The sequence below is a fragment of the Aethalodelphis obliquidens genome, unplaced genomic scaffold, assembly GCF_003676395.1.
Source record: "Aethalodelphis obliquidens isolate GAN/ISIS:26980383/991018 unplaced genomic scaffold, ASM367639v1 scaffold24, whole genome shotgun sequence".
NCBI lineage: Eukaryota > Metazoa > Chordata > Mammalia > Artiodactyla > Delphinidae > Aethalodelphis > Aethalodelphis obliquidens.
In genome coordinates, this window is record NW_020837968.1 from 18,989,503 (window position 1) to 19,010,725 (window position 21,223).

General features: G+C 51.3%; 1 protein-coding gene across 2 annotated transcripts in view; it reads right to left on the minus strand.

Annotated features, from left to right (window-relative positions):
* PARP1 (poly(ADP-ribose) polymerase 1) overlaps positions 1–21,223 on the minus strand; it is a 42,306-nt gene that overhangs the window by 810 nt on the left and 20,273 nt on the right. Inside the window, exons 8-22 of one of the 2 annotated variants that reach the window (XM_027122353.1) lie at positions 20,177–20,321; positions 18,394–18,534; positions 17,228–17,470; positions 16,761–16,924; positions 16,535–16,683; positions 14,499–14,694; positions 10,412–10,540; positions 7,299–7,382; positions 5,700–5,822; positions 5,021–5,149; positions 3,449–3,547; positions 2,789–2,941; positions 1,705–1,832; positions 860–921; positions 168–282 (exon numbers count right to left, since the gene is read on the minus strand). In XM_027122353.1, the coding sequence (XP_026978154.1) occupies positions 168–282; positions 860–921; positions 1,705–1,832; positions 2,789–2,941; positions 3,449–3,547; positions 5,021–5,149; positions 5,700–5,822; positions 7,299–7,382; positions 10,412–10,540; positions 14,499–14,694; positions 16,535–16,683; positions 16,761–16,924; positions 17,228–17,470; positions 18,394–18,534; positions 20,177–20,321 (2,060 nt within the window). The remainder of the gene's footprint in view (positions 1–167; positions 283–859; positions 922–1,704; positions 1,833–2,788; positions 2,942–3,448; positions 3,548–5,020; positions 5,150–5,699; positions 5,823–7,298; positions 7,383–10,411; positions 10,541–14,498; positions 14,695–16,534; positions 16,684–16,760; positions 16,925–17,227; positions 17,471–18,393; positions 18,535–20,176; positions 20,322–21,223) is intronic. The other variant, XM_027122354.1, reaches the window with a different exon arrangement.

The following is a 21,223-nucleotide window of genomic DNA, read 5'->3' on the forward strand; positions in this document are numbered from 1 at the left end:
GGGGGGCGTTCAGGTCTCTCACCCCGACCAGGGAGACCACTGCGGGGAACGACACACAACAGGATAGTCTCTAGCCAGCCCACCCCAGGTTAACTGGCTGCGTATCAGTGACTCCACAGCCCCAGAACACTCCTTTGGGCTCACACAGCACACTCGTAAAAGGATACTCGTTATACAGTAGACAGGTGTCGTTAACACCAGATGAAATCCCGGTCCCAAGAGGAACCTCTACACCATCCATAGTAATACTAGCTGAAGGGTCAGGGGTAGTTTTGCCCAAACCTGCAAAACAGAAGGCAGAAGTGATATGATTTGTGGCAACAGGTGTTGAAAATGCTCCAGAGAGATGAGATCTATGTGTTCATTTAAAAGACACACAAATCCCATCCCATACTGCATCCTTCTTCCAGACATAAAGCTGTAGGTATATTATCAAGTTCCAGGGTATCAGCCTTAAATGATTTTCATAAGCATAGTAGTGGCCCTGGCCCTCTTTCTGTTGAGCAGAATTCCAAAGCCCTCGCTTCAACTAGTCAGTAGGAGGTCCTAATCATCATGGGCTACGAGCTGCATCAATTCAAGAAGCTCCAGGTGCCACCAGAGGTCCCTCAATGCTGAAGCTAAGAGTCAGGTTAAAACCCAGAGCCAGTGCGCCTGGTTACTGGAGCTCCAATCAGGACTCTCCTATGGCATTTGCGATACTAGTGGCAGGCATAGAGAATCTTTTTTTTTTTTTTTTTTTTAAAATGAACCTGTAATAGCTAGCCATAGGAACTGCGGCTTTGGGGGAAAGAAAGCCCCCTCCCTGCGCCATCCAGGGTGCCTGGGGCTGCAGCAGCAAGTTTCTGAAACACATTACCTTTGACACTGTGCTTGCCCTTGGGTAACTTGCTGATATGCGAAGCATGCTTCAGTTCATACCTATTTAAGAGAAGACAGGTTCAGAAGGGCCTCCAAGGTCACTGGGCTCTCAAACCAACAGTATGACTAGCAGAGCAAGGCCACGGGAGCTGCTGAGATAAACACTCAGAGAACCCAGTCCACCTTCCATGCTAGGAACTCCCTCCTTCTCTGGTTCTAGAAACTGACGGCGCAGCCCCTTTTGAACAGTTTATGCCCATGATCACTGCCATGGGGCCGCTTTCAGGAAAGGGCCCGTTTAGAGCTGTGGGGTGGCTGGGCGTTCTGGAGGTTTCTGTCCAGCTCACGAACCTGGGACCCCTCCTGGTCAGTTACATAACCCTGCTCTCTTTGGGTTACGGTTGATGGGACCAAGGTGGACAATCAATCCAAGCTGGGCCAATCAGACTTCCTCTGCAGGGAATCTGGAACTGGGATTGAGATTCCAGTTCAATCTGAGTTGGTCTCAGACAGAAAATGTACACATCAGCAGGGGGACAGGGGCCATGAGATGACCATCCTTTGTGCAAGTCAACCTCTCTGTTTCGCAGCCCACAGGAAGAATGGACACTGCCAGTTCCCGAGGCCTGGCTGTATTCCTGTCCTTGGTCTCGTGAGGCGTTCCTGTATCTTGTTTGCTTAACATGCACTGGCGTCTGATACCCACTGCCTAACTGGTGGGTCCTCTTAATCACGGTGGGGAATTCTCAGGATCAACCCCCAGCCAAGGGAAGCTCTCCTTCCTACAGCTCACCCCACCCACCCCCATCAACTGCCACCAGCCCCAAAGCCAGGGTTACTCACATGTTTCCAAGGGCAACTTCTCCCAACAGGATTAAGCCTATTGGGTCTCCCTGGGATGTGTGGCAGTAGTTGGCACTCTTAGAGACCATGTCGGCGAAATAGATCCCCTTACCAAACATGTAGCCCGTCTGGAGGAATGGAAAAGGGACAGCTGAAGACCTTCTCACGGCAAGTTAGCAGCACCACCTACTACTGACTGCGTGTCCCCACTTCCCACAGCGCCCCCGCAGGCGGTAGAGGCCCATGCTCCGGAGCAGGCTGTTCGGATCCCAGCTCTGCCGGGTACCCAGGGGCTGGGAGAAGTTACCTAATCTCTCTGGACCCCACTTCCTTCTCCAAACTGGGGGGAAAGCACCCCAGGGGGCTGCTGTGAAAATTAAATGAGTTAATAACAGCTTCTTAAACCAGGGCCTGGCACGTGTGAACACCCAGTAAACATGGCTATTATATTTATTCCTTTTGGTAAGTGAAAACGAGGTTCAGAGAGCTTAGGGTGTTTGCTACCACGCAGCACTCATGAGTCCGGTCATTAAGCCTCTTTGCTCCCCTCTTTTTACAAGTACAAAACGAGGGGCTTGGAAGACTATTCCTAAGTCCCTGCCTGGTGGGTCACGTCTGTAACCCAGCAGGTGACACAGCAGTCGCTCAGGTCTGGGTCAGGCTCTACTCATTTATCGGCACATTCCACCGAGGCATGTGCTGAAGCTCAAGGAGGTCCCCCGCTGGGAGGTGGGAGAGGCAGGTCTGAACTCAGCCTGGCCTGCGGCCAAAATCTGCTCTCTGTCAGTCAACACACCCAATTAGCATTCAAAGCAGGGCCTGGACACTTACTTCCTTTGTTCCAGAAACTCTGCTTGATACGTGTGCAGCTACGCTCTCAACAGTGAGGGTCAGGAGAGGGACATCTGGCAACATTCACCTTATCAACCATGGCTACACCTACATCTTTAAACAAGGCCCCTTATTCACCGGGGCATGCGCACTTCTCACGCAAGTACCCACAAAGCTCTGGTGGAGACAGCAGCAGAAACAGGCACTGCCCCCCCGCCCCACTCTCCCCACAGCTCTTGGGCCAGGCACGTACCACAGGTGCTTCAGGTGGGGCTATCCGGAGGCCCTGGGACAGGATCCCGGCGAAGTTGGTGGTCCTGGACCCGTGCCACAGCAACCTTCGGTTATGCAGCTGCTTGAACGGCTTGTAACGCTGGCTCTCTCCTTCACGCTCTATCTTAAAGATCTGGTCGGAGCATTGAATAAAGGAGAGAGGCAGGAGGAACCACTTGTCACTCTGGTTAACTGGAGATCTGACTAGACACAGGAGAACCGACCAGCTGTCTGTCCCCAGAGCTGGAACACTTTAAGGCCTTCTGCAGTATGCAAGGTGTTTCAATCAGGCTGGGACGGAGCAACGTTGCTATTCAAGGTCCCATTTAGCAGAGACTAGCTATTAAAATTAATGCTACGTGTAGGTGCACCCTTGAGGCACTTTATTTTGGATCTCTGATAACAGTTCTGATTGCAAAACTAGGTTTCGGGGTAGGAAATGTCTTTTAAAAAAACAGAATAAAAAGCCAACCCCAAACCATAGGACTATGAACTTCTGTGTTCCACAAACAACCGAGTCACTTCCTCTGGTGATTTAAAGCAAAGTTAACTGCTCCTTTCTACCCAGGCCCAGGTCGGAGGAATGAGCAGGGAAGAGCTGGCAGGACACAAAGGGGGCAGAGGGAGGAGAGAGCCTTACATCCACGACTTCCAAGTCATATGCGTTGTGTGTGGTTGCGTGAGTGTTCTTAACATACTTCCTAATGATCTCAGCCTCTTCAGAATCTTTGTCCACCACCTAGAAGGAAGGCGCCTGGAAATTAGAGCAAGGGAGACCCCAAGAGAGCTGCACAGAGGCAGGAAGAACAATCACGGGCTCAGCTGATGCACAGGTAATAAACGGCCCACGTGGAGCCCGGGCGGGACAGAGCCAGCCTGTGTTCCGAGCCCTACCACGCTCGCTCTGGGGCAGGTGCCAGGCCAGTGCCCCCACCTCCCCAGGCATCGGCTTCTTCATCACCTATCTGGATGAGCCCAGTGTTCCTTCTGCCCTAAAACCCTGTGCTTTGGGATATCAGGAAAGCTAGAAACACGGGGCTCACTGTCTGGGAAGAGGGAGCCTCTAGAACAAGGAGCTGGCTCTCAGGTAACACTCCAGCTCACCAAGAGTTAAAACACCGGGGCCAGGAGACACCCTGCAGCCAAGACTTGCAATGAAAAGCAGCAGGGAGCCCACGGACTACAGGGGTTTTGACAATGGGGATGAATGCTCCATCTCTGGATCCTCAGGGCCGTGCACATCACGGCTCAGAGCAAACACCCACCAAATAACCATCAAGTAACGGAATCTCTGCCTAAATAAATGGGTGTGTTATGGGAAATACGACGTGTGTTCTCTTACATTTTCATACTCTTATCCAAAGTTAAGAGAAGTCAGGAATTCTGGTCTTCCTCGTTGCCTCTTAATTAAAGGGCTTCAGAATCATAGACGGAGAGAATAACAACCCCTTCACGAAGAACCAGGCCGTTTGGTGTCCTACCCTGCATACACCCACAGACCTGTACTTTGTCCTAAGCACGGAGCAAAGACTCTTTCAGTGACGTAAACACACGACACCAGGCTCAACAGATCCTGGTGCACTTGAACCTCCTAACACTGCAGGGAAGGACACGGGGGCTGAGGAAGAGAGATGTGAGACTGGGCTCAAGGCCAGGGCAAGCTCGGAGCTGAGGCAAAAATTTCTCCTCCGGGTGGCTTAGGCAGGGTGATTGCTGCCCAAGCCTCCAGCACACCCAAGTTCAACGACTATGTGCACCAGTCGAAGAGCCACTTCGACTCCAGAGGACATGAACCCAGGCACCACAGTTTTATTACAGCTGCCGTCAGGCACCTCTACGTCTCAAGTAGGATACCAGTAACAGATCCTGCAGAGTTCACACCTCAACAACCTCCAAAAACAGAGACCCTCTCTAGATGAAGGGGAAAAACAAAACTTTAAGGCCCCACAAAAACAGGTCTTTACACTCAGTTGAGGCCGCGAACTGGAAGTCTGCCTCACAAACAAGGTGCTTCTTTACCGGTGAAACGCTCTGAGGTTCTCAGAGTATCACAAGCAGCAACACCTGGGAACCTGTTAGGACGGTCAATCTTCGGACCCCAGCAATCTGTCCTAACAAGCTCTCCAGGAGATGCTGATGCACATTCAGGTTTGGGGACCACTGCTCTTGGGATGAAGGGTTTGGATGCTTCAGAAAGGGCAGGCCCTGTTACCATAATGTCAGTTCTGAGCTTCTCATAGTTGACATCGATGGGGTCCTTGCTGCTGTCATCAGAACCACCCCTGAGCAGACTGTAGGCCACCTCGATGTCCAGCAGGTTGTCGAGCATTTCCACCTTGGCCTGGAGGAACACAAGAAAAACCCTGAGCTAAGGACCAAGGTGAGGGAGAAAGACTCACCCAGGTAACGTCCAACACAGAGAGTGACGAGGTGCCTCCTAGCTGCTCAGGGACAGCCCGCCAACCGTTCGCAGATGAACACTCCTAAGGATTTCTGGAATGCTAAGGAGGCTGGGAGAAGAGGCAGAAGCCACACGGTGATGGTAAGAACGGTCTTTCCTCTTGCACGCACTGGTTGACAGGTGGGGACTGATCACTGGCTCCCTTATGAAGCAGGGAGGGAAAGCAGGGAGGAAGACGCTCCCTCTCTCCTAAGGCTCCTTTTCCCCAGACTGACGTGGTCCAGGAAGGGCAGGAAAAACCAACCGTTCTACCCTTGGGCAGGCTCCTAATACGGGTAGAAACCCCACTTCAAAACGAGGGCCCAGTGGTGGGCCTCCAGCACTGGCCGCTGCCCCCAGGGATCGTGACATGGAGGGGCAGTGGCACGGGAGCGACACCCAGCCCTGCAAAGCCCGGGACCCGGGGCTCCCTGCTGGACCTCGGTGCTACCTGCACGCTGTCTGAGTTGCTCAGGAGCGGAGGCTTCTTCATCCCGAAGTCGTGGGGGATCAGGGTGTAGAAGCGATTTGAGAGATCCAGGATCTGGGAGTCGCTGCTGCCCTGGGACAGTACCTTTAGGAGAGGGGACAGAGGGAACAGACTGAAGCAGCACTGAGTCCCCAGCACCTGGCCGGGCTTTCTCCTCTGGACGCTGGGTGCCGCAGCTGAGTCCCGAGGCAGCCTGCGGGGCACGCGGGCCAGGAAACCTCCTTCCTGGGGTGTCGCTCAGCCGGGCGGTGGCAGGATCTCGTCCTCAAACTGTGCGGCTTGGCACACACGGGGCTCCTCGTACACAACTTCCCTTGTACAGAGAGCTGTGTAGTCACAGACACATCAACCTCCACCACTCCGCAAAACGTCACCTGCGGCATCTAGGTGGTGGGCTCGTAGCTTTCAACTTTTTGTATGTTTGTAAACATTTCATAATAAAATGTTGAAAGGGAGAAAAACCCCCACTGCTACCAAATTCAGTCAGGCCCCTTTGGCCACTGACCTTCATCTTTAAGGTGGGGAATTTGTCGTTGGTGCCCCCAGAGGGCCAGGGCCAGGCACAGAAAGGTGAGCCCCTCCCTATGCTACGATGCCATTAGCGCTCTATGCAGAAGGTGCTCAGTAAACGCACACAGAAATGGAGGAGCTGGACTAGTCACTGCAAACTTGGCAGACACCCTCGGGGCCTACAGGATGGCAGGGGGGCAATGACTCGGCACCCTGCGGGCACGAAGCTCCAAGTCTGCTTCTCACCGTGACACGGTCTTGTCCACACCCTAAACCTCTGCCTGTGCTGCAGTTTGCTCTGTGCTATGGGCAAAGGACACCACCCCAGCCCCTCCGCCTGAACATTCTGGAACAGGAAAGAGCCTGGGCTGAGGAAAGCCTTCCAGGTCTCAGGCAGTGGGTAACAAGGAAAGGGGTCACTGCTCAGGACTGGCTGTAACCAGATTTAATGGCTACATTTCAGGGCCTCCTCTCCAGCACCAGCCGGAGCCCACCTCCCTGGTCCCACTTGAGTTTCCTGTTTGCTTTTCTTCTTTCACACGCCACTCCCAAATACAAGTGGAGCCCTCCAGCCCCTTCAGGGCAGAGGCTTAAATCAGGCTCCAGGGACTGGGGGACGTTGGAGATGCTCAGCAAATTGATGTTGAATGAACATAAATGAGAGAAAGACAATATTTAACTTTCTATTTGATGATTTCCTAGTAACTGCAAAATAAACTCAGCTTCTCTTAAGGACACACAAAATAAAAATCAGAACATTTCTATGAGGCAGGAGAACGAAATTCCTCATTAGGCGTATAGGGAGTTTACTGCATAGCTGATAACTGAAAACACCGCTAAATCATCAGTACTGGGACCATCTTTTCGCAAGTGGCAGGCACTTGTCATACTTGTTGAACTGAAAACATCTAAATCATCATGAATCAGTATGCCTGTTTCATGTAACCTTGAGTAAATGTACTGCTGCGTGCTCTCCACTGCCCCCCTGCCGTGACAGGGCAGCCAGGAGACCCCCTGGGCAGCTGGAGGAAAGGCCGGTCCCTCGCTTACCTGCTGGACCTCACTAAGGATGGAGTACGCAGCCTGGATCTGCCTTTTGCTCAGCTTCCCCAAGGGCATCTTCTGAAGGTCAATCTGAGGAGACAGGGGTATTTTTCCCTTTGAAAGCACTGTGCAGGGAGATGATGGGAGAGCCGGACCAAGCGGCACCCCAGGCCTCCTGGGCCCTTACAGAAGCAGTCACAAGTCTTTCTGGTCCTCCCGGGGACAGCCGGTGACCCAGCTCCACGGGCTTTGCAGCCTCGCCCCCACTGCAGGGGACAGGAGTCTGGGAGGGAAGATTCTGGCTCACTGCCATTTGCGGCAGGGAAAAGCCAAGCAGGGCTCGCCCACCCCTGCACTCAGTCTGAAACAGCCCCACGCTTCTGGAAGAAGGTGACACAGCAGGACTCCCATCTAATTCCAAAGTGAGGACGAAGGTGCACCCTCCCTGGGGTCTCAGAGCCAAGGCCATTTCCACCCGGAAAATAAGAACCATAAAGCGGTGAAAATTATTTTTCAGAGGACACACCCCTGAACATACATGCTTACACCAAATCAACAGTGTGCCCTTCAAATCAGTCACCCCAAAGGTTAAACATCCGTCCCTACGACAGTGCTGCTCACAATACCTTGGGAACCAGCATCCAGGGAGGTGGCAAGCTGGCTGCAGCGGCAGAAGCGTGAACTCTGGGGGCCGAGGCCTGGTCGCCAGCTAGCGGGCGAGGCACCTGCTCCCCGTGGGAGCGACCTGCCCGAAAGCTGCCTCGGCCCCTCTCCCGCCTCAGTGCCGCACGGGGCCCCTCACCCTGAAACCGGAGCCACTGTCTCCAGGGCTGTTCCCAGTGGACCCTCTGAGCTCCCGGCCCCAGCACTGCACCTTGCCCGTCTTGACATCTCCAGCACCTGCAGGGCCTGGAACAAAGACTGGGCTGGATAAGCACTTGAGAGATGAGACCACTACGCCGATTAAATGAAACAGGATGTGAAAGTGCTCACAGCCCATGAGGAACCGATCAGGGGCCAGTGGTGACAGCGTCTAATGATGACAAGCTATGGCACGTCAGCGTCTCTGTACCCTCAGTACTGTCCATCCCCAGGGGAGAGCCGGTTTCTGGGAAGAGTTAAATAGTTGGCGCTCAGTCCGGGGAAGGAGGTGGGTAATGTATTCTGAGCCAAGACCACAATAAAATAAAAGAACAGAGTGACCTTAGCATGGACTGAGCTGGCTCTAAAGCAATTCTAAAGAAGGAACTCCGGAAGATGCTCTGACCAAGGGCAGTGTGACCAGAGTGAGAGCACATGCTCTGAGGGGAGCGGCTTCCCTGAGCTGTCTCATTTCGGTGTTTATTTAAAAAAAGACCTGGTGTCTCTAACCGACACCCTCAACACACACACACACACAAAGGCCACAAGAACAGGAACAGGGCTCAACCAACACAAGCTGCCTCCCCTCCCGACTGTGGGCTGGGGGCAGGGGCTCCACAGCAGCTGCGTTTAGGGAGAAAGTGAAAAGTGGGAGAGATGCCTTGGGCTCAGGGCACTGAGAGCCACAGCTGCAGCCAGAGGGAGGCTTCGAGAGCTGTAGCCAGGACTCTGGATACAGCACACACCCTCCCGACCTCAGCTGGGACTCTGCTCTGGGCTCAGGACGCACCCGCCTTACAGGGAGCGCTCAGTTCCCCTGGGCACCATGTTTACTCATCTACCTGGCCACCCAGTCCCACGTGGAGCCCATCAGGCTGGGAGCGGGCGCCCCCCTCGCCACATTCTCAACACAGGCTGCCTTCCAGCAGCAGGCCCCTGGCCCTCTGCCTCCTCTTATCAACTAGTTCCCTGCCTTGAGTGTAAAACAAGCTAAAAAAAAAAAAAAAAAGTCATTTTCACAGAAAGAGACTGGGTCTGATCACAGTTGAGAAATTCTATGAATCACAGATAAGCCAGAGCACAGGAAGCCGGAAATGATACGTGGGACATTTCTTTTGAAACGTTAATGAAATGAAGTTGCCTCCTGCCCTCCTCCCCGCCTCCACACATCTCGCTGCCAGCATTCCTGGGGAGCCCACCCACAAGCTGTTCAAACTAGTCAGACCTCCCAGACAGAAGTCGGGTTGTTTATCTGTTTGAACAAGACATCCGCACAAGCCCTGGCTATCTTCAAACCCATTAGGGGTTTCCTAGGAGGTGACCCAACACTCAGTTTTCTAACAACAGTGGAGCCTGAGCAGTCCTGCCAGGCTGAGCTCCAGACACGGAGATGCGGGGCTGAGGAAGAGAGGCTGCCAGTGGTTTATACCACTCAGATTCGTCCCGCCCCCCTCCAAGGCTGCCGGGAGCCTCTAGGAAGGCCCTGGGAAGAGGCAGGGAGGGAGCCAGCCGGCGAAGGGGCGCAATGGCCAAGGCCGATCTGCAATTCTTGCTCTCTCGGCTGGTCCCTGCTTGTTTTTCAGAGCAGCCTGAAGCTTCTGGGCTCGGTGGCTGGAGAAGAGGGGAGAGTCTGTTTGCCAGCCAGATACCAGCAGCGCCTGGACGACCTCTGTGGGAATGCCCCTTGGGTGAGCACTCAAGACCTCTGATGCCAGAGGCAGCAAGAGCAAGGGGCCCTTCTGCACTCATTTCCCAGGGAAACAAACTGAAAACGCCTGGCCTTGGCCAGGGTCCCCGCCACTTGCCCTGGACAAAAACAAATACCATCACCCCCATCCCACCCAGCCCAATCTCTCCTTAAAAACAGCTGGTATGAATTTTATCTGATGAAGTAAGTGTCAGAAGCTCTCTGCATTTCTGTCAATGCTGGTTACAGGAGTTCTTTTACCGTAAGTGGGCTATGTCTTGGACTTCCCATGACAGCCCCAGGTGGCCCGTTTGGTTGGGCCACGAAAGACCATGCCTACACTCCATCATGGCAACGAGGGGAAAAGTGCAAGTGGGTCTAGGGACCCAGGGGACAACACACCATCTATCTCACCGCAGGTCAACGATCCTCTGCAAAAGAGCACGCACCCCAGGCCTCAGAGCTCCTGCATGTCTCAGGCTGAAGACCAGCCACCAAACTCGTTGCCAACTCGGCACTCAAATCATCAACCCCAGCGAACGCTCACAGATAAAACAGAAAGTGCAGTAACCTCATACTCCACCATGGCTTTCTTCATACTTTCCACATCAAAGATCATCTTAATGAGGTCCTGCACTGGCTTGGGGAGCTTGGACTTGGTGCCAGGGTTTACCGTCAGCTTCTTTACTGCCTCTTCATCCTTTAGGGAAAAAGAAAATCAGGAAGGGACACAATTAAACAACCTAAGCAAAGTGGTGGTGGTGTTTGGCAGAGAAAGGACACAGGATGGAGTGCCACCAGCCAAAAAAAAAAAGCTGAGTGTTAATCAAAAAGGCTTGGCGTTAGTTGCCAGGAGAAGCATGTATGCGTGTGTACAGGACCAGATACTTGCTGTGCACCCCTCCAGGTCCTCTTGGCTGCTCCGGATTCTTACTCCAGACGCCACTGAAGCATCCAGCTCTGTACAGGCAGACCCGCAGGCACCCACACTCCCCTCATGCCCTCACCTCCTCCCTCACTGCCTCCCATGCCGGGGGTGCTGGTGCCCTGTGCCTGGGAACCTGCCCGGGGCCCATTCCTGCCCAACCTGGAAGTGCTGGGCAGCTATGAGGGTGATCCTTGGACCCAGGGGACACTGGACTGATGGACAAATCTTGTCTCCTTTCTTCTCTTGCCCTGCCTCCCCAAAGACTGAATCCACACAGCATTCTCTATAGTGCCAGAGGACCATGCTAACAGTCCGACTTCCCGCCAGGCAGCTAAAGCGCATCCCAGCATCAACCCTCCCAAGTCTGCACCCCTCACCCCAGTTCTCTGGGACTGCTCTTCCCAATATTCTACTAGCACAGGACTTCACCCCTGCCATCCGGGGAATCCAGGCTGAGCCAAGACCCGGCTATGCTGAAAATGCCTTAACCCTTCTCACGTTTGAACCCACAAGGGCAGGGACTATGACCATCACGGCGTCCCCTAACAACTAACGGTGTTTGGTATTTGTTTTGAATGAAGGTAACTGGCATTGGGCCTTGAGCCTGGAATCTGCCTGGCTTAACAAAGCTGCAGAGGAACCTGTGTGCTAGTGTTCAGGGCTGCTGCTGTCAGGGGCACAATACATCTACTCTTGATGCGGAAACACACGTCTTAGATGCATTCTTATCCTCTAGCTCAGTGGTTCCCAATCTTTTTGGCACCAGGGACCGGTTTTGCGGAAGACAATTTTTCCACGGACTGGGGGTGGGGGAATGGTTTCGGGATGATTCAGGTGCATTACGTTTATTGTGCACTTTATTTCTATTATTAGTACACTGTACTATATAATGAAATAATTATACAAGTCACCATAATGCAGAATCAGTGGGAGCCCCGAGCTTGATTTCACTTGCCACTCACTGATAGGGTTTTGATATGAGTCTGCAAGCAACTGATTTATTATGGTCTCTGTGCAGTCAAACCTCTCTGCTAATGATGATCTGTATTTGCAGCCGCTCCCCAGCGCTGGCATCACCGCCTCAGCTCCACCTCGGATCATCGGGCATTAGATTCTCATAAGGAGCACGCAACCTGGATCCCTTGCGCACACAGTTCACAGTAGGGTTCGCACTCCTATGAGAATCTAACGCCATCGCTGATCTGACAGGAGGCGGCGCTCAGGCGGTAACGGGAGCGATGGGGAGCGCCTGTAAATACAGATGAAGCTTGGCTCGCTCGCCTGCCCCTCACATCCTGCTGTGCGGCCTGGTTCCTAGTAGGTACTGGTCCGTGGCCCAGGGATTGGGGACCCCTGCTGTAGCTGTAACTTCACTGAAGGCAAACTATTAGTATGTTAAAAAGCCTTATTTAAACACGTATACTCTGTGACCCGGTAACTCGATCTCTAATGATAACAAGCACAGAGGTAAGTAAATCAGCATCATTATAGCAGATACCTGGAAATAATCTAAGTATCTAATTGGGGCATGGGAGGGTGTTGTTTGGTAAATCACAAATAATGGCCACCCACAGGATGGAATTCTATACAGACTTAAGAAATGATGCTCTAGTTCAGTGCAGTTTAATACAGTAGTCACTGGTTTTGACATGTGGCCACTCTGAATTGAGCTGTGTTGTAAGAGCTAAAAATACACCAGCTCTCAAATATTCAGTTAAAAAAAAAAAGGTAAAAATATCTCAATGATATTAATATATCAAAATGATAATATTTTGGATATTCTGGGTTAAACACATAACTAGTATTAATTTCACTGTTTCATTTTGCTTTTTAAAATGTAGCTACTAGAATGTTTAAAATTGCCTAAGTGGCTGCCTATCTCTCTCTGTTGGACAGCATTGCTCTAGAAGACATGGGGAAATGCTCCTAGAACAGTAAGGCCAAAAGCTGGTGGTGAAAATACAGTATGTAGGGAAAGACTCCAGTGTTACATTGGGGAAAAGTAGCTGTGAAGTAAAAGTAGTATATAAAGACATACACCATGATTTTAATTCTTTGTGCCTCTGTCATTCTCAAAATTTTCTAAAACAAATACAGTTGACCCTTGAGCAACTCAGGGACTAAGGGCATTAACCTTCTGTGCAGTCGAAAATCCGAGAATAACAGAGTTGGTCCTCCATATTCCTGGTTTCTCCCTATCCTCAGTGCTGCATCCGTGGATTCAACCAACCACGGATTGTGTGGAACTGTAGTATTTACTAATGAAAAAAATTCCACATGTAAGTGGACCCATGCAGTTCAAACCTGTGTTGCTCAACTGTATATATTTTTGAAATGGGAACAATAAACTCACTAGGGGGCACTGCTGAGTTAGACCAAATCTGTGCAACTCTAAACTCCCAAGTTCTCCACCTCAACATTATACAAGAGCTAATTTCTATTTTTAATGGTAGAGCTCATGACACTCTCTATAAACTAGAGAATTCTCCCTTTAACACATGTTAGGTCTCAAAAATTTGGAATTAAATCTGTACCATCTACAAATCTCTTTCTTTCTGCAATATAAGCGTGCACCACTCCCCATTATAAAAGCAGTAAGTTTTCATATAAAAACAAGGTGGGACTTCCCTGGTGGCACAGTGGTTAAGAATCTGCCTGCCAATGCAGGGGACACGGGTTTGATCCCTGGTCCGGGAAGATCCCACGGGCTGCGGACCAACTAAGCCCGTGGACCACAACCACGGAGCCTGCGCTCTAGAGCCCGCGAGCCACAACTACCGAAGCCCACGTGCTGCAACTACTGAAGCCCGCCCACCACAACGAAGAGTAGCCCCTGCTCGCTGCAGCTAGAGAAAGCCCACATGCAGCAACGTAGACCCAACACAGCCAAAAATAAAAATAAAATAAAATAAAAACAAGGTAAGCATTTTGTGAAAACCAATGGCCACCAAAGTAGCAACAAATATAAATAATGGGAAATTATTAGGAAATAATTTGGGACTAAAAACTGGGACCTACTGGAGCATGTCAAGTCACTATAATTCTATCTTGATGGTAAAGCAAGTCGCGTGATCTATGATTCAACATAGCTTCAGATGAGAAACCTCACCTGGAATCTGTGAATTACTCCCTGTCGTGTTTAGGGAGCAACTTCAAAGACCGTTCCTCCTTGACAGTCTTAAAAATGCTTACACTGCTTGTTCTCATCTAAGCGCCATCTCCTATTTCACGGGGCAGATTCTATTCATGAAAGGGTGCTGGATTTTATGAAATGCTTTTTCTATGTTTATCAGGATGACTATGTGGCTTCTGTCCTTTATTCTATTCACGTTACATTACATGGACTTGACTTCCATGTTGAACCAACCTTGCATTCCTGGGATAAATCCCACTCAGTCATGGTGCATAAATCCTCAAGTGCTGCTAGACTCGGTTTGTTAGTATTTTGTTGAGGATTTTGCATCTATATTTATAAGGATATTGGACTGGAGTTTTCTCGGGATGTCTTTGTTCATCTTTGGTATCAGGATAATACTGGTCTCACATAATGAGTTGAAGAGTGTTTCCTCCTCTTCTCTCTCTTGGAAAAGTTTATGAAGGACCAGTATTAATTCTTTAACCATTTGATAAGATTCACCAATGATGCCATCTGTTCCATGGCACGTTTTTAAAAGAATAGTGTCCCTTCCTTTTATCAGAACTAGAAGGTGTAAGAGCATTAAGTGATTACCTGGCCATAGTCAATCTCCAGAGGGTAGAACTTTTTGGGGTGTTTTGTGAAGTTTTTGGAGTGCCAGGCATTCCCGGTTTTCTCTTCATATAATTTCGTAAAATGCTCAATGGCCTCCTCCTTGGATGGCATCTGCTCCAGTTTGTTACTACCAATTACCGTGCCCACGCGGCCCCAGGACCTGAATATCCAATACCTGTGGGAGGAGAGGAGGAACACCAGATACAAATTCAAGGGTCAGCCTGTTGTACTTCAGGATGAGTTTCCCTTCCCTGCCATTCCCCTTGAGGGAGAAACAACTGCAAACACCCCACAATGATGGTGACTGACAAAGAGGAACAAAAGCAACTGGTATTACAATGAAGGACCTTAATTTTACTTTGATTAAACTGAGTGTTGTAAGTTTAGAGTAATTTAAAAATGCCCTTCCAAATCATATTGGCAAATGGGCTATAAAAAGTACCAAAGAACAGGTGTTAACCTTGTATCTGGCAGCCAAACTTGAGGAGTAAATCCTGAGGCCTACAGAACTTTACATAAGAGTATCCAATTCTTCTCCCCAAAGAAACACAGCAAGCAACACTTGGAAGTCATGCGTCCAAGGTGATGCAACCATCAACGACGTGTGTTAAAAATAATGAAGAACCTTTGGCTCAGATCAGAGGCTGAGATGTGATGAAATGGGAGGGGGCGGGCCACTGGCCTGCAGGGTCAGCCACCTACAGACCCAGGCTAGCGTCTTCAGTTTCTATCTCAATCTAGGGCCAAGTCTTGGGTACCCTGTGGGCTGTGCTGCCTAGCTTTGGGCGAGTTCATTTTTTTTAGTGGAAATCATGCATAAGTTAAATTTTACATCACAATAAACACAGATATATTGGAAATCCAGAAAGATGTGGATGCATTTTAAAAATAAAACCAGAGATTTCAAAGAAGATTTGGGGCTTCCTGCTGGCTTTCTGGGCTACTGCCCAGAGAAATACAAATTCATTCTCTGCTGGGTTATTTCCCTCTGGAAATGTTTGGAAGACACCACGCTGACCTATCCTGAAAAAAACCTTCTAACAGCCCACACTGTCCTTTCCCTCTAAAAACCAATAAATCTAGGCCACCAGAATAACGCCCATGTCCAAAATCACCATTAGAATTTGCTTGCCGGAGGTGGACAATTCTGTTCTCATTTGCTTGTTGTTTAACACACTCTGGCACTCAGCACATTTCCACAAAAACCCTATCCCTTCTCCTGCACTCCAGTACACATCTAGCTTTTGGAAGGTATGTTTTACAAGCAAGATACCCTACTTCGACCTTCTAATCTCCAGCAAGAGTAGGTAGTAAAGTAAATGACGCAGGCTTTTATTTCTTCAGAAATTTTAAGTAGCCACACAGATACTGTGTGCTCTTTTAAGGGTCACTTCTGACATCCACATTTTCAATGAAAGGTTTGGTGAGATGTGAAGAGCCTGAGCCTGCCAGTGCCTACAACCTGCGGCTGGCCAAGATGCACCGGGCGCTGACTGTATCTCCCGGGGGCTGCCACTCTCACAGGGGTTTTGCCTTTCAACAAGGAAAGCTTTTTGGATCTCCTGGAGTTCCAATGTGTAAACTGTTTTCATTTGCTAAAAAGGAAAGGTCAGTTTAATATACGAAAGTGCTCCCCCCACCTTCCCCACTTACATGCAGCTCCTGTTCTGTGCTGGCTGCAATGAGGGCCCATTGACTTGGCAGAGAACTGCCCGTACTAGAAGTGTGTGTGGCCAAGCCAGCCCAGTCCCTCAGCACCCCAGAACTGGCTCTTACCTGCCTCCACTATGCTCAAAATAAAACAGATGCAAACCCAAACGCCTTTAGTAACTGGGGAGCCCGAGGTAACACTGATGAGTGAGGACAGAAAGGCTGTCTGGGGGCGAGGGCCTCTTCCCTCCCTCACTGCAGGCCTCACGACACACCCATGCTCTTCATGAGGCGGCTGGCTTCCCAGGAGCACTGAGAGTCTCTCAGGAGCACAGCTCTGCTGGACACTCCCGCCCTCGGCGCACCTGCTCTCTTTGTCATCCTCCAGGAGCTGCAGCTTGTAATAGGAGTTGGTTCCCTTAACGATGTCCACCAGGCCGAGGGTGGCGCTGAAGACCTTCCCGCCTTTCTCCAGGACGTGTGCGCTGTGTTCCAGACCTGTCACGGACAGAGCTCCTGTGATGAGTCTCACAGGGAGAAGGGGGTCTGCAGGCTCCCCACAAGACGTGTGCGTTCTCAGGACCGGGGAGCCTTGAGGCCAGAGGGCGAGGCGCAGCCCTGTCCCACATGGTTTCCCTCATCAACGGGGTGCCCACAGCTCACTCTGCTCACTCCCGTTCCCTTACCAGAATCAGGGTCGACAGCTGCTCCTCCTTTAAGAGTTAATTTCATTCTCTTTTCAGATTTGTTGGTACCTTGGAAGGGGATAGAGAAGTGCAAACATTAAATTAAAAATAAATAAAAAGGAAGGGGAAGGTAGCAGGCAGGGCGAGTGGGTCACCTTCACCTGTGTCAGATGTCAACATGGCATCTGTGTGCTGCCTCGCACCATCCTGCGCCCAGGGAAAACGAATGAGAAAACTGGTGTGGGCAGCGTTCAAAAGACCATTCGGGCGCAAAGGGAGAGGCTGTGCACAGGCGGACCTGGCCAGCCTGGCAGAGGCCACGGCCCCCGGCAGGATGGGGCCACGGCAGGGCGGGGCAGCTCGGGGCCTCACCTTCCTCCTTGACGGGGCCCTTGCTCTTCTTGGAGAGCACAGCCCCCGACTTCCCCTTTGGGGCCACAGCTTCAACAGGCTCTGCCTTCACCTCGGCCCCCCAGGGGGACAAGAGGTGGGTTGAGAGCAACTCCTGAAGGCTCTTGGTCGAGGTGGAGATGTCCTGGAGGAAATCCTCAGACACGACGCGGACGTTGGCTTCTTTTACTTCCTCCATCTTTTTATTCATCTTGTCGACCTCCTCTGTTCAAATCGGAGGGAAAGAACTTTGAAATCTCAAATCACTACACAGTTATTACTTGCTGGGTACTTCCCAACCCTCGTCACCCACAGCTCTCCTCTCCTTCAAAATCTAGTGCGTGGGGCTTCCCTGGTGGCACAGTGGTTGGGAGTCCGCCTGCCGATGCAGGGGACACGGGTTCGTGCCCCGTCCGGGAAGATCCCACATGCCGCGGAGCGGCTGGGCCCGTGAGCCACGGCCGCTGAGCCTGTGCGTCCGGAGCCTGTGCTCCGCAACGCGAGAGGCCACAGCAGTGAGAGCCCCGCGTACCTCAAAAAAAAAAAAAAAAAAAAAAAAAAAAATCTAGTGCTTGGGGCCTTGGTTCATTTCCACAATCGTCTCTCACCAGCAACATCCCCCTTTTTCTAAGGTGCGATGAGTGAGAGCTGCTTTCTCCAAACCCTTCTACAGAACGAGATGTTAATAGGTATTACATAGAGAAAGGAGGTCAGATTCCTATGGGAAGAGCGGTGTACTGTTTTCTGGTCTTGGAAACTCACAATGGTCGTCGGCATATTAAGCCTGCAAAGAAGCCTGTTCACCTTCGTTTAACTCTGCATTTTCCAAACTTGCTTAAGCTGTGAACTTTTTGCCTGGAGGCAAACCAACCAACATCTTGTGAACAAGGTGAGAAGAGTGGGCTGTTACAGTCTTTACTTGGGAGTTTTCGGTACGTGAATATAGACCACAGCATGGAGCAGCAGTGCCAAGTACAAGTGCCCACACCCCTTTCCAGAGGACCTGAACAATGCCAGCGATGATAAGAGACACAGTTTTGGGGTCCCTCTGTGTGTCGGACACTGCGCTCGGCACTTCACCTCGTTTAATTCTCAACACCACCATGAGAGACAGAGATCCCTCTGGTTCACAGGCAGACTGAACTCACTTTTGCTACTGATGCACAGGGAGGCCTTGTTGACGGTCCCTGTCAACTTCCCCCCGAGTTTCTCGATTGTGGCCTTCACTTCATCCTTGTTCCGGGAGAGTTTCCCAAGAGTCAGGATCTTCATGTTGGATAACGGCTTGTCTGGGATGGGAGAAAAGGATCACTAGGCAGGGCTGCTGCCCGGGGTGGAGGGTGGGAGCAGGAGACCAGGCAGCAGCTCCCAGGGGAAAGCCAGACTGGCTGCAAGGCCCCCGAACGGCTTCAGCACCCTCTCTGATCAGGGAGAAAGGGATCTCCTTGAGGAGAAGTCTACATAAACAGAAGAAAAGAGTAAGAGTAGCAGGAAAGCAGAGGACAGGATAGCAACCTGTACGCAGTCCTCAGCACAGAAAGGACCGGCCAGGGAGAAGCCGTGCACTGACACTGCTCCACAGCAGGCCTCGAGCAGAGGTGGCCGGGGGCGCCCTGGGTCTGCTCCACAGACAGACGAGGAAGACCAGGAGGCCGGCCAGAGGGTGGGACGCCGGGGTCACGTGAACTCCCGATTTCCTTCTGTTATTCTGTTCCCACCCCATGCCTAAAAGCAAACTACAGTTCTCACAGGATGCTTATTAATCAACCCCATTAAAAAAACTAGCCTTGGGGAATTCCCTGGCAGTCCAGTGGTTAGGGCTCCACGCTTCCACTGCAGGGAGCATGGGTTCGATCCCTGGTTGGAGAGCTAAGACCCTGCATGCTGTGCGGCGTAGCCAAAAAAAAATTAAAAAAGTAGCCTTGTCCACGGCAGTCACTGAGAGCTTTGGTCAGCATGACCACACTGAGCGGAGAGAACTGATTCGGGTGCCAAGAACGCTGGCATTTTAGGTATTTAGCACTGATCCCGGCCAGGAAGACCTGGGTCAGGGGTGTGCCTTCTGTTTGTTGCGAATGGGAACATACAGAGCTGGTTACACATTTCCACAAGAGACACTGTGGGGAGGAGTCCTTTAAGCTGTCCCTGTGAGGGAGAACAACTAGGGATACCCGTAGGGTTTAACTGAAAGTTGGCCGAGGTCTCCGCAGGGAACGGAATCACTTAGCTGTGAACTGCAAGTAAGGGGAAAGCAGAAGGGACCCTCAGGGCAGGGCCCGGACGTCGACCCCGCCTGGCCCACCACACCTGCTCTTGGACCCAGGCTGCAAGCAGCAGGTTGAACTCGGGATGACCACCCACACGCCCCCTCCCCAGAGGATGGAGGGAGGTCACTGCTGGGCTCACGTTCACAGAAGAATCCTCATCCTCCACCCAGCACACGGTGGCCATGACCATTAGACTACGCCACACGTGCCCCTGAGTGAACAAACACAGCAGTACCTTCTGCCACAAAAACACAAACTCATCTCACTGCCTTTGTTGGTGTGGAGCACTTCTCGCTGACACTGATCACAACAAGTACGGCAAGTCTCTGCAGGCGACAGAGACCTAGCAGCACATCAGGCTCAGGATGAATGGTGGGGGCAGGGCTGCCCGGAAGCACAAGGCTGAGCCCTGGAATGCTGCTCTGTAGCGTAGCGCAGTCAGGCAGGAGAGTCTGAATGCCCCTTGCAGGTAACTGTCTCCCTGGTCTTTCTCAGAAGCCCCCCTCCCCAACCTACCTCCTCCTGCTGGGGGTGGGATGGGGAGAACAAGGGCAGAGCTTCACCCCAGGATCAGCCAGCGAAGAACCCAGACGGACACCCTCTCCACCCTAAGCTCAGGGCCCCAGTCCCCCCACCCTCCCCCGAGGCTGGCCCGGAGCTGCACCTGGGGGAGCGGAGTTCACAGTGGCGGGCGCTGAGGCTGCAGAGGGCAGGGGTGCTGCCGCCAGCGGGGCGCTGGTCTCTGGGGGGAATATACGGTCCTGCTTTCGGATCTTCAATTTCTTGAGGTAAGAGATTTCTCGGAATTCCTAAAGAGTGTAAGTTTTAGTTAAGAAACCAGTTCTCCCTTGAAATAACCACCTGATAAAGAACTTAAGAATCTTTTTCTTCTTACGATAAAGAATAACACAAAATAGGAAAATTTGAGGCTTTTAGTATGAAATACAGTATTACTGCTGCTATGGTGCTTATCTGCAGTACTTCTACATTTATAATACAGCTGGTACTGTGACGCTTGAAGAGAAAAACTATTTTCCTTAAAAAAACAAAAACAAAACCAACAAAAAAAACCCAGTTGATAATCTGGTCAGGGAACCACTGCTGGAACCTGATTACAACCCCCAGGCCTCATTCTGGAGTTGTTCCCCTCAAGAATGAAGAGGCCTCTTCCTGGGGTCGTATGTCCATTCCATGACCAAAAGCCCCCCCAGACTCCCCAGAGCATGGGAGAGAGATTATTACCCGAAAGGAAATCAGGGCAATTCCCTTCCCTTCCCAGAAGAAGGGACCGTGAATGCAGGGAGCCCATCAACAGTCAGTGTTCAGTATTAACTCTGCCACCAGCACGGTCCACCGGCATTCCGGGCGATTCACAATGGGCTGTGCTCTAAGTGGTCACTCAATAAACATCACATACATACACCAGGCTCAGGGATCAGGTTCCTACCCTCCTAAGCCTTCTTCCCATCAAGAAACAGCCCTTCCCTGCTAGACCCATGGTCAACGACTGCCTGGTGGATAAAACGTATGCTGGGCATCTAACACAGTGCCACACATCACAGTGAGTTTAGAATGAGTTTCTGCCTTTGAGAAAGCAGCTCAGCCTTGACCGACAATCAGATATACAAAGGCAACTTCTACATAGGAGCTAGCTTCTAAACCAGAGGCGTGCTGAAGTGATGCAATACTGGGAATGCTGGGAGGGCTCCCT